General features: G+C 45.9%; 1 protein-coding gene across 1 annotated transcript in view; it reads right to left on the bottom strand.

Annotated features, from left to right (window-relative positions):
• The window catches only part of LOC144128521 (cytoskeleton-associated protein 5-like), a 68,466-nt gene that overhangs the window by 16,558 nt on the left and 39,466 nt on the right, over positions 1–12,442 (bottom strand). The window contains 6 exon segments of the mRNA XM_077661964.1: positions 111–299; positions 2,041–2,122; positions 6,992–7,179; positions 7,799–7,975; positions 10,881–11,013; positions 11,997–12,173. Of these exon segments, the coding sequence (XP_077518090.1) occupies positions 111–299; positions 2,041–2,122; positions 6,992–7,179; positions 7,799–7,975; positions 10,881–11,013; positions 11,997–12,173 (946 nt within the window).

Genomic DNA, 12,442 nt, shown 5'->3' with positions numbered 1-12,442 from the left:
GATATCTTGCATAAAAAAGCCGGAGATCAAGGAGAAACCACAATAAAAGTTTCGCTGAAATATGTGCCCCTGAAGCAACCTTCCAAGTTCGCCATTAAAGGAGGGCCCACCTTGTGGCCCTTGAGCGCTGCCAGCTTGTAGATGATGGTTCGAACGGTGCGCAGTGGTGTGTCCGAGGGCCGCCCCTCCCAGAAGGAACCCCGGTACGCCTTCAGGAACAGGTGCAAGTCCACGAGGACCATGTCCAGGCTCAGCTCATCCACGCAGCTCTCCAGCGAGGACATCATCTTCCACAGGCACTACATAGCAGCCAACAAGGACAGTCAGTCGTTCTGGCCACTCACAAATGGAGGCAGGCCCAAAGTGACTAGAATGGCACCTCAACTGGGTTAGTGAACCGACACTCATGACCCACCATAGTTGCGTGTACATGAACGTATTAAAGCTTTTGCAAATTAGATGTCTTTAATATCCGATGATCATAATTTCAAGACTGTTCATAGCACAGATGTCTTTAATATCCGATGACCATAATTTCAAGACTGTTCATAGCACAGAGTGCATTTTACCCGAATTTAGCAGCTAAAGCTATTTCAAAGGATTTTTAACTGCTGTGGCACAATGTGCCCATGTTGAGAATATCAAGAGGGGTGAACCACAAAAAAAAAAATATACATCAGCCATGAGTGTACTGAACTGTACACAGAAGGCAAGCAGCAAAACCCCTCTATGTTACTAAAGTTGCTTGCACCAGCAAAAATCTACTATATCAGTCTTCACTATATCAGTTGGTGATTGCATGCTTCTAAAGATGCTGTGCGATAATTTGGCTACTTAAACATGTAGTGTTGGTATAGAAAAGAAACAAGGGAATATCGTTCTTTCCACTGTAGCCATTCCGTTATGTACTTATTTATTTTCAGTTCTCACATTTCACATTATCGCGTTTTCAGTTTCATCTAAGTCTTGCAGAAATAGTATATTTGCATGAACATAATGCGACCATGAATATAACGCGAAGAGAGAGATTGAGTTCGTGTGAAAATGAAAGCTTTGCAAGAAAACGGCGCACTCTTCCACAAGCTCAGCATTATTTAAAGGGACTCTCAAAGGAGCTTAACATCCCAGGCATACAGCAACTTGCATTAGAGCTCCTTTGAGAGAGAGAGAAAACTATTTCCATCAGAAATGGTGGGGGTTCAAACCTACAGTTCCGCAAGGCTAATGAAGCTCTAATGAAGTAGCTGTATGCCTGGGATGTTAAAGGGCTCCATTTCACGAATATCCTCCAGGAAGAATTTTTTTGAATGCGTTTGTTAGAAATGTTAGAAACGGAGTTATCTCTAGTGAAAATTTGAATTTCAGCATCTCTGCGCCTTTCTCTCTCCTCTCGCCACTTTTTCCATGTTGAAAGGTTGGCTTACACCTCTGCTTACACTTATCCAGAAAACCAACCCATAAAAATACAAAGCTTGAGCAGAAACCCCAATTTAGTAAAATAAGATGAAGTTTAAAGAACAAACAAGACCTCACTTTTTGCTTTAGTGTGTCATGCATGACATGCATGATCCTATAACTGAGGGGCGGAGCAGTGTTTCGTGGAAATTGCTATGTAAATGTAGCTGGTTCAACAGGCAAACTGTTCATTTTCAAAAGCAGTTTGAAAAATTGAGTGGGTGCTAATCAGTGTATGTGCATCTATGTCCGACGTATTCACATGCCAGATTTAACTAAAGACACAGGATTTCCTGTTTCCTTGCCATCTAGCCATAAATTTTAGCATATGCCTTGTAGACCACAGACTCGTCTTCATGGGCACCAAAAGGTCGATCAAGATTTGAGAACCACTGCATAAGTCAAAACTACTCGCCGACACTTTCTTCACTGACCAAACCTTACGTTATTTTGTTTCTTGAAGTATGTGCAGCAAAACACAGCACAATGTACCATACATAGGAATTTGAAACTAGTTGAAAAGAAACTAGTTTGAAAGGTAAAAAAAAAAAGGAAACGGGGAGGGAAGAGAAAAAGTTGACTTGCCTTGACGACTAGGTCGATGTATTTCTCGGATGTCTGGGTACTCATGTTGCCCAGGCAGTCGTGCAAGTGTGTTATCAATGCGCTGTAAGACAAAGAAGGCGACATCACTTGATTACTTACCACAACCTGCAACAAGCTTTGAAAGAGTGGCGGTGGGGGAGGACAGGGGCAAATTGGAAAGCCAAGTTTGATAAATCTGAGAGATCGAAGTTTACCCCTTTTTTAAAAGGTGCATCTACACTCCTTCATATTGTACCACCTTAATATTCCACAAACATAGTTTATCACTGATGCAGAGAACACATTTCACCTTTCCTTGCCTCCACTTCATGCTCACATAAACATGAACAAATAAAGGCAAAACTATTGCTGCTACTTAAAAAGTGAATCCCAAAACACTTCAGTATGCAATAAGTAAAGGTGTGCGAATAGTGGTTTTTTGGTTTGAAGTGAATAGCAATTCTCAGAATAATTTTTAAGCAAATATTTCGAATACTTCTGCCATAAAAAAGCAGGTTGAACAGCACAATAAGCATTTTCAAAATCATGCATTTTTCTAACATACAAGGCCGTTAGTACATGAAGGAAAGAGTGAATTGAAACTTTTTCAAACTGATTCAAGTTCTGCCGACTTTCTGCAAAAATTGCCACTGGGAACTGGGGGAGTCTACCTACATGTGGTGCCCACATATTTGTGGGGTGTGAGACCTTATGCGCAGCGTCTAACTGCTGCCCTTAAACCCTGAAACGATTTTGATGGCCACATTCTAAAGCAACAAACTGTGGAGGCAGTCTTTGGGAGTATTAGAGTCAAATTTAGAAGCACTGCGTGGACCGTATAACTTGCATGTAATTTTTAAAAATTGCTGCTTGCAACTGAATAGGGCAACACCTCATCACGCATTGTTAGCTCACCCTCCCCATTGGGCATGCCCAACTGACGTTGGCGAGATGGGGCAAGGCGGAGTGTTTAATTAGCAATATCTTCGATGTTGATGAAGCTACGTTAATTTTTTCAGTGTGGTGACAAGTGATAAAACACTGTGCGCTTTTCCCAAACTGACTAAATATGATTTCATAGTCCCTTTAATTGCGATTGCGTCACAACACAGCTGCTGCTTTTAGAATGCACCGCATGCCCACCCCCGCCCTGTGTATGGAATTGGAAACGGGCTCCCATCTGCATGTGTCTTCTCATGCTAGCTCAGCTCCCCCTCGTGCTAGCGCCATCACTCTTGATTAGCGTATTTCATGCGGAGAGTAACTGCTGCAGCAGCTGCGGTCAGCTCAAACTCGTCCCGTGGAAGCGCGGGCATCGGCAAACAAGGGATCTGGGTGCCACGCGGGTGCACAGACCGAATCCAGCATACATGTGGGGCATGCAGGCACGCGGCGCGTATGCCTAGGAAGTGTTGATGGAGTTGGGATTTTGTCTGTGCGTGCTTTGCGGTGTCATCCCAGAGGAGGTATGCTGAACCGAAACCACATGAAGCAAGCGCTCCAGAAATCTTATTTGCTCGAGATGCAGACTTCTAATTTTTAATACCAAACATTCTAATCGAATTGAATATCGAATACAGTAGACAGATTTTCCGGACCCTCTAGGGACCGTGAAAACGACCGAAAAATCAGGCAGTTCGGAAAACCAAATTTCATCGAAAAAATCATGAACTTATTGCTATTATGCTGGAGGAAGAGGTCAGTTGTGTTGTACACATTCTAAAGCTTCTAATGACTAAATTTCGCCGTGCGACACGTGCACAGATGATGGGCGGTGACCGCTTTCACGAGCTCAGCCTGGCTGTGCTGCCCTCGGCATGTCGCCGATGAACGAATGGGTTGGGACAAAGTCTAAACGGGAAAGAGAACACGCCGCTGCATTGCGCCCGCAGTACGATGGGCCCAGAACGAGAACAATAAGATGGCGAAACAATAATAACCGAGAAATGGCCGAAGCAAGCGCCCCATCGTCGTTGGCCTCCGTATTAGTCCCAGCGCCTGGAGCCAAAATCTGCATCATATTCGACGATATGCACTCTGCGGTGGCTTGCGTATAATGAGGTGCATCATGCCCATCATCAAAACGCCAGTTATTTACTACTTTACGATAGAAAATTCAGGGTTGCGGTGCGCTTCGCAGCGGGTACGTTGACCTCGCTTTAAAATGCACCACCATTTCCTTCCACGCTTGCTGTCGCCATGATGCCGTATGCCTCCCACGCGCTTCGCTGATGCCTCTTCCCGTATTCGAAATGAAAGACTCGGCGTAGATGAGTTCAGCGAACTCTGACTGCTTTTAAAAAACTTGTGCGGCGGAAGACGTTCAAGAACCGTACGAATTCGAAACCACGCGAGCGCAATGTGCCGACTCGCGCAGAGTTTCAGTATCGCAAGAGGCCCCCTTTAAGCTTGAATTTCGTTTTATTTGGTCAAGTTTTCGATCTCTCCTGCAGTTTGAAGTAATGGGCTTTCACTGCACACATTATATGGCGGCTTAGGCATTGGTGGCGAGTGCGAACGAGGTCCGAAAAATTGAGCAGTCAGTTATGGTGCGTCCGAAATTTCAGGTGCTCTTGTGCATTGGCTCTATGAGCCACGTCGCTGGTGGCTGGTGCTGGTGGCTCATTGTTGTCCAAAATAAATCCAGCTTTATGAAAACAATTCTTAATAATGTTTGCATCGAGTTGCTCCCACAATGCTGAGATTATCTGTACAGAAAATTTCAAGTCTATCACAGACTCCCTCTTCTGTTGCATGTCATAGAGCAGGCGCTCTGCAAGGCGAGTGCGGTATCTTGCCTTGAGAGAGTGAACAACACCCTGGTCTATTGGCTGTGCTTTTGAAGTTGTGCCAGGAGGAAAATATAACACTTTGGTGGCCTGCAGCTCTGGTAATTGCATATGGCTCGAGCAGTTGTCAAGGAACAGTACCAAATTCCTCTTCTCGTTCCTCATCTTGCTGTCAAAGTTCAGCAGCCATTTGTTAAAGATGTCTTTCGTTATCCAGGCACTTTTGTTGGACTCCCAGTCTACAGGAATGTGCACTTTGTGCAAGCATAAGGGCCTTTTAGACTTCCCTATGACAAGGAGCTTTACTTTCTCGCTCCCATCCATATTGCAGCAGAGAAGAATGCTCACACGTTCTTTAGACTGCTTCCCCTGTGACATGCATCTGCAGAGAAAGCGAGCGTCTTTCCCGGTCTCAGTTTGTAAAAAAGTCCGCTTTCGTCAGCGTTGAAAATATCTCGCGGAGCGTAGCCTGCAAGCAGACCCGGCAGCGAATGGTCTTTCCAGCCCGCCACCACACTGTCGTCGACGCTGTCCGACTCTCCGGAAATGCACTTAAGGGGAGATGAGGGTCTTGAAAACGTTTTTTTTCTTAACACAGCTTCCTGAAAATTGGCATGCAGATATATCTTTGAGTGCTAATCCCAAATATATATTCAGATTTTATATATCTCATCTAGAAATGAAGATATGGCAAAATAATTTATACCACTTAGGTGTTTTCTTACGGGCCATTATGGTGATTTCTTAATTAAAAAACAAGTTTTAAAGTAATGCTGTCATATTTAAGGGCCCATTGCACATCCTAAAGCTAAAGAAATTTTTAAAATGTCATCACATAGGTCATGAATGAATAACAAAGTAGGAAAAGAAAACAATGTGGGAGTAATTAGTTTATATCTGACCTAATTGCTAGTCTATTGGGTTTAATGAAAATTGGAAAGCTTTAGGATGTAGCTGAGGTGTTGCTGAAAAAAATGATACCTACTTCAATAAAATCAGTCGATGAAAACATTATTAAAAGTTCCGTAAGGCAAAGGCATTTGATCGAAAAAGCAAAGCTGAGAAAATTGCATTCAAAGTTTTGCTTACTCTGCCATTTTTGTTTACTGATCATAATGGAAAAATTTAATGCTTTAGCATGCAGCCCAGTCATCGCTGAACACAATAACACCAAATTTACAGAAATCTGTTCATGTAAAGATTGTGAAAACCTCTGTATTGCATTGACACTTGACAAAAAAAAAGCTCAGAAAATCACTTGCTATTTTCTTTGAATCTGGCACACATTCACAAAAGTCCTGGGCAGTAGTCCTGGGTGCTGTCAGGCTTGTGCTTCTTGGCCATCCTCTTCTTCACCTTTTCAGCATTTGTGTGACCCTTATCAGACCTGCACAGCCTCTGTTTATCTTTTTCAAGGCTCCTACTAATGAGGCAGCTCCCAGGCCTGTAACCAAGCTGTGCTGCAACAGCTCTGCTGGTTGCTGCCATTCCTTGGTTGAAGCGAGAAACTGCTTCTTGTGAGGTTAAAAACAGGACAGTGAGGAGTGTCTAATGTGAATGTTCAAGCTACAGCTTAGAGCGCACGTCTTGGCGCTCTGCCAAGTTCGCCGAGCGCTGTAGATGGAGATAGCAAAATGGCACCCGCCGTCATTGCTCGTGCCGTCAGTCGCCGCGATCCGAGGAACGTTTGAATACAGGCCGCATTTACTGCCAAAAAGTCCGCTGTATCGAAGTGCGAATCCAAATTATCTCCAAAATCTGGTCCGCTCTATCCGAATGTCCGTTGTAGCCGAATCCGCAGTAAGCGAAGTTCAGTCAATGGAAGAGAGAGGAAAATCGACCAAACATCGCAAATCGGTATGTTATATCCGAATATCCATTGTAACCGGATCTGTTGTAACGAGATTATACAGTAAATGCCAGGCTCCTACACTTTCGCTATAATAAGGTTCAACTGTACCAACTACGTATTATATGATTCCGGGATGACCCTCTATGTTAACAGTTAAACTTCTCAAGCGCGCGAGAGCTTGAAATTGACCATGGTTTTGACTTCACCGTGGTTATCTTCCTACGTGTGCCAAGACTCGCTAAATTTCATGTGCAGCTCTGATCAGCCCACAGGGGGGTAAAGATGTGCAGAGAGAGAGAAGAGTCCGCACCTGAGTACGCAGGTGGGATTCCCGTTGCGGATGATGTGCAGAGCGAGCACATTGATGGAGCGCTGCAACTGGGGTCCCTGGCGGAGCTCGGTGATGCGCTTATCCAGCAGCACCATCAGCAGCTGGGGCAGCAGTTCCTTCAGGATGCCGCTGCTCACCCGTCGCCCCAAGGGACGGCCGTCAAACACCTGCGGACGGGGGCACACATCCCCCCAGCATCCTCTCTGTAGCTGTGATGGAGGCGGAGTCAGATTTCCAGGCAGGTGTGAAATCTGAATCACGTGCAGCGAGAGCTTTGCCTTCGGGCATTGTCTATAAGGATGGACAAGCAACAATGCAGTTAGCCTACTTCTTGGCTGCCGACCATTTAAACATCCCTATTATTTAACAGCATCGCAGAACCATCTAACATCAAAGGGCCCATTTTTTGGAATGCTTGATTATTCGGCCTTTTTTCCCATCCCTGTAAGAGAAATATCAGCAAGCGACTAACACATGCTTAATAAAGACAGACAACGCTTGCACATGAGGTTAGCAGACTCAGCTTGTAAGCTGGTAACACAAAATCCACTACACCTGCACATATTTCAATAAAATTGGTTTTTGCATGTGGCAAGATAGATTAGTCTTCTGGCAGCGTCATATATTTGAAGCATGTACTGTTTGGAATGCTAAGCAGACACACAAACACAGTGGGGCAGCCATGTGCTGTTCCTGCAAGCCATATTACCTACCCAGCCTAATGAACGGCATGAGGTCAAGATGTTGGTTTAACCTAGTGTACGTCTAGTAGGAGGAGCAAAGCACCTTGAGCAGCACAGCGGCCATGCGGCGGTACAGGTCAACCACATCTGCCTTGGCAACTCGGTCGTCAGTGATGTGCTTGTTGTGCAGTAGTCTGTACTGCATAGCCAGCATATTCACCAGCTGGTCGGCAGAGCCCAGCAGCACAGAGCCTCCGTCGGTTTCCAACAGGCTGTCCACCTGCCACACAAGGAACAAGGAATGGTGTTCAACTACTTAGCCCAGCGCAAAGGCTGTGAGCCACTGAGTTAGCAGCAGTTTGCCACGTGCAAGTGCTCGCAAATGAAACAAGAACAGAGTCATGTAATAGTCTTATACAGTGAAAGCTCGTTAATTCACAACTTGTTAATTCGAAATTTTGGATAATTAGAAATAGTCATCGTGGTCCGGTCCGCAGTGCATAGAAGTCTATGCGCGTAACAGCTCGTTAATTCACTCAAAAATTGGCGCCGCCACCCATAATTCGAACTGCGCGCTGCCAAGCACCGCTGTTGAAAACCATCGTTGGAAGCTTTCACGGCAGAACGATAGATGGCACAACCATCGGGGCGCCGCTAGGGTGCTGCAACAAGTACTAACCAGCCTTTCCTGCCGCGACTGCTTCGAGGAACGACGTTTTAGTGTTTTAGCCCTCGTTTTGCACGCCGCTTGCTGTGAGCTTGTGTCCGCGAGATGTGTTCGCGTGGGAAATACTGCGCCAAGAGGGTGAAGGAGAAAGTGGCGATTTTACGCGAGGTGGACGAACGGAAGGCCAGCAAAGTGGAAATCGCGAAAAAGCACGGGATTCCACCAAGCACGTTGTCGACCTATGTCCGAAATAGGAAGGCCATCTAGAATGCCTACGAAGCCGAAGATTTCGCCAGCAACAGAAAAAGGCTCCGATTAGCCAAGTATCCGGAAATTGAGACAGCGATGCAGCAGTGTGCGGTGCCCGAAGTGATCAGGACATTGTCGCTGAAATTGTTGGGGAGCAATCTGTCCCAGAAGAGGCAGAAGACGAGGACGACGACGAGGAGCAAGAGCTCGTGCGTCCGTCCGCGGCAGAAGTTATGGGAGCGCTGAATGTCGTGCGCCTTTTCTTCAGCTTTGAAGAGGGGGAAGAAGACTCCCTGCGTTGCATTCGCGCGCTAGAAGACCGAGTGACTACGGTAGCCCTCAGAGAGAAGCAGAAGATGATAACAGATTGTTTTGCTAAATAAATGTTTTTCGTGCCCTTTGGGCATCAAACGCGTCCATTTTTGCTCACTTTCATTAGTTCGAATTTTGGTTAATTCGAACTGGCCTGGCGGCCCCGTGGAATTCGAATTAACGAGCTTTTACTGTACCCCTGTCACACGGCCAGTTTCAATGGCCATTAAGTCATGGGCCCTCGAAATTCTCAATCGCCATCGAACTCGAAGGAGTTGTGTTGCTGCTACACGGCAAATCTCAATGGCCATTGATGTGGTTCTCGTGTCTTATGCCAAGCTTGTGTGGCGCGACAATTGCTATTTTGTATTTTGCGCAAATAAAAATATTTTTGAAATATATACTAAATGATGAAATACAAGCATACGCGCACGTCGTTTAAAACCCTTTTAGTTGTACATACGCGATGGACACCGCGCATTGTTCCTAGCGCCATCTACTGACAAATGCAGACACTGCTGCAGCCACTCTAATATGAGTCAAAACCAAGCCAGTCGAACTGCGTCTGAACGCTGCTTCGTTAGGCTTAACACCTGGGGAATCGCCTTCATACAGTAAAAGCTCGTTAATTCAACACTGACGGGACCGCGAAAATTTGTCGAATTAACCGAATGTCGAAATATCGAATGAACCATAAAAAACATGAAATTTGCCCCAGCATGACATACCTTTATTTGGCAAAGAAGTTTGTTATCGTCGTCTGCTTTTTCGGGCGAATTTGAGCGGCTACAATAGCTCTAACAGCTGCCAGATGCTCCGCGGCATGCGAACCATCCGGAATTTGTTCACAGAAGTCTTCCAGCATGGACAAGGCTTCTGCGGCTTCTTTCACCGTGCGCTTTGCCGGTGTCGCCATCGGAGCAGGACGCGATAGCGAGGCGCGCAGGCACAGCGCGCTACGCACTCGAAAACAGCACAGTAAACACGCTGGCAAAGCACGCAATATCCAGAAAAGGCGTGTTAGGGTTCAATAACCGCGATCGTAGCAGCAAGAAACACGGGGCAACGACGACACACGCCAAAACGAGACTTGCTGAAGATAGGGTTAACACAACGACTGAGCACGACTGCAAGAGGCAACGAAGCACAAAGAAAGACACCGGGCGCTTCGGCCACTGCTAACCTTGCTTCCCTCGCCCTCTCTCGCACTGCTGATGACGATGACCGTACGGATGGCCTACACTACATTCTTTTTTTCCAACTTTACAGTAGCGCCGCTCTTGGCGGGCCGTGGAACTAGGTCGAATTAACTGATGGGCGGTAAAATTTGTCCGAATTAACGAGAGTTTTGCCCCATAGACTCCTATATATAATTGTAGGGACCATGCGTGCAGGTCTAATTATCCGATTGTCCGAATTAACGGGGGTCGAATTAACGAGCTTTCACTGTATCTGGAAAATGAAAGCCATTTTTCTCGTGAAACTTCATGCGAGGGTAAAAATGGGCAAATCGAAGTAGAATTATATAGTATCCATTCTTTTGCCGACAATTGTATGATTACATATGATTTATTTTTACAGAGGGGCAATGGGAGAACTGAAATCTAAAGAATTTCACCATTATAAATGATATATTGTTATAACTGGTATTATGATAAGTTGATAAATCTGTAATCTCAAAGTTCGTCAAAAAATAATAGCAACATTTGCCGCAACAAAATTTTTGCCTGGGTCCCAATTTTTTTACTTTGCTCGGTTAATAAAAAAAAAAAGACAGCTTTGTTTAAATACTTTTCACAGTACCATTACCTTAAAATAACAGGGTTTTACTGTACAGCGAACCATGGTGCAGACAAACAACAAAGCGAGAGCAACACATTAAACAATGACTAGAATGTCTGACGAGAAAAGGTATGCAAGCACTTCAGCAGAGCATGGGAAAAGAGATTTCGTGTACCTGGGCCAGGCCTTCGAGCACAACGGGTATCTCCTGCGATGTCAACTGGGAAATGAGGATGCCTAGGGAATGCGCATCAGTGGGAAGCCTGCGGACTTGATGGCTCGGGGGGCTGGCACTCTTCTCCAGTCGCCTGCATAGCACACAAGACAGCAAGAACGTTAGACATCTGGATTTTCACTGCACATAGCCTGAAGGCCTAGAAAGCAGCTTTGCATTCGCGGAGCTTTGAAGGGACCCCAGGCCTACCTCAGTCGCACTTTTGTCCCCTGATCTTTCTCTCCTTTTGGCACTGCTTGCATGCTGGAATGCACAGGAGGAGCAGACAAAACTAGGGGTTTGCGAATACAGTCGACAACCGAAAATTCGGACTTCTTCATGGCACCGCGACATCGCCCACAGAGCCAAAGTATAAGAGTGCCTGAAATTTTGGACCCATCGGAACTGACTGCTCGATTTTTCGGACCCCGTTCGCACTAGCTGCCATACAATGTGCACACTGGAACCTCATTAATTCAATCTGCAGGAGGGATCGAAAACTTGATCAAACAAAACGAAATTCAAGCTTAAAGGGAGCCTCCTAAATTGCGATGGTGAAATTCTGCGTCACGAGTTGGGACATTGGGCCGCGTGGTTTCAAATTCTTGCTGTACTTGAACGTCTTCCGTCAGCGGCCACTTCCGCTAGCGGCCAGAAATCACAGAGTCTGCGTTTACGTCATGTTTCACGTCACTCCGTCCTGTGACGCCATAAGAGTTCTCCGTGATGTCATAAGAGTTCTTTGTGATGTCATAAGTGTTCTCAAGTTTGAATCGGAGTGGCGGGAAAACTTTTTCAACTTGGGCCAAACTTCTTTGAAGTAAATGCATCTTTCGCACGCGGACAAACGGCAACAAAGCCATGAAATGCCGAACTATCAGATTTTGGTAACAAAAAAAAATTGATAGAGTTCTCCTCACTGTCCCTTTAAGCTCCCAAAGACTAACCTGCCTTTAGATTGCAGTCACTCTCTCCAGTTCTGCATGCATGGCACAGGCCTCGCTACCTTTTCTGTATAATGTAACTATGATGCTGAGAAGGAAGCTGCAGAGCTAAGACTAAGGTGATGAGGCTCACCTCCAGGGCAGCTGTACATCTGGTTCAGACAGGATGGCATCAGCGTCCACTTCCTGGAGGCTCGAGACCTTGGGCGGAGCAAAGGCGGCCTGCTCCAGCATCTTCTCCAAGTCAGAGCTCAGGGTCACCCCCAGTGACCGCGGACGAGCTCCCAAGGGTGCCCCAGTCCTGGGGCGCCTGTGCAGCAGGGCAGGAGAAAGGATTGAGGACGCACCCCTCAGTACACACATCAGATGGCAGTCACTGCACGGTCAGACTGCTGCACACAGTTACTGCACAGTGGATCAGAAACATAAATAAGCAAACGAGGCCAAAATACCGAAGCTTCAATGGTATCTTGCTGTCAAAGAGGAATAAGAGTAGAAGCAAGCAAAAAAAAAAACAAATGAAACTGCAGCATTCCAGCAGACCTTCATCTTCCTTCTCTCAGATAGTGCTTTCACCAA

Source organism: Amblyomma americanum, chromosome 4 (genome assembly GCF_052857255.1).
Source record: "Amblyomma americanum isolate KBUSLIRL-KWMA chromosome 4, ASM5285725v1, whole genome shotgun sequence".
NCBI classification, from domain to species: domain Eukaryota; kingdom Metazoa; phylum Arthropoda; class Arachnida; order Ixodida; family Ixodidae; genus Amblyomma; species Amblyomma americanum.
This window is presented reverse-complemented; position numbering and strand designations above follow the sequence as displayed.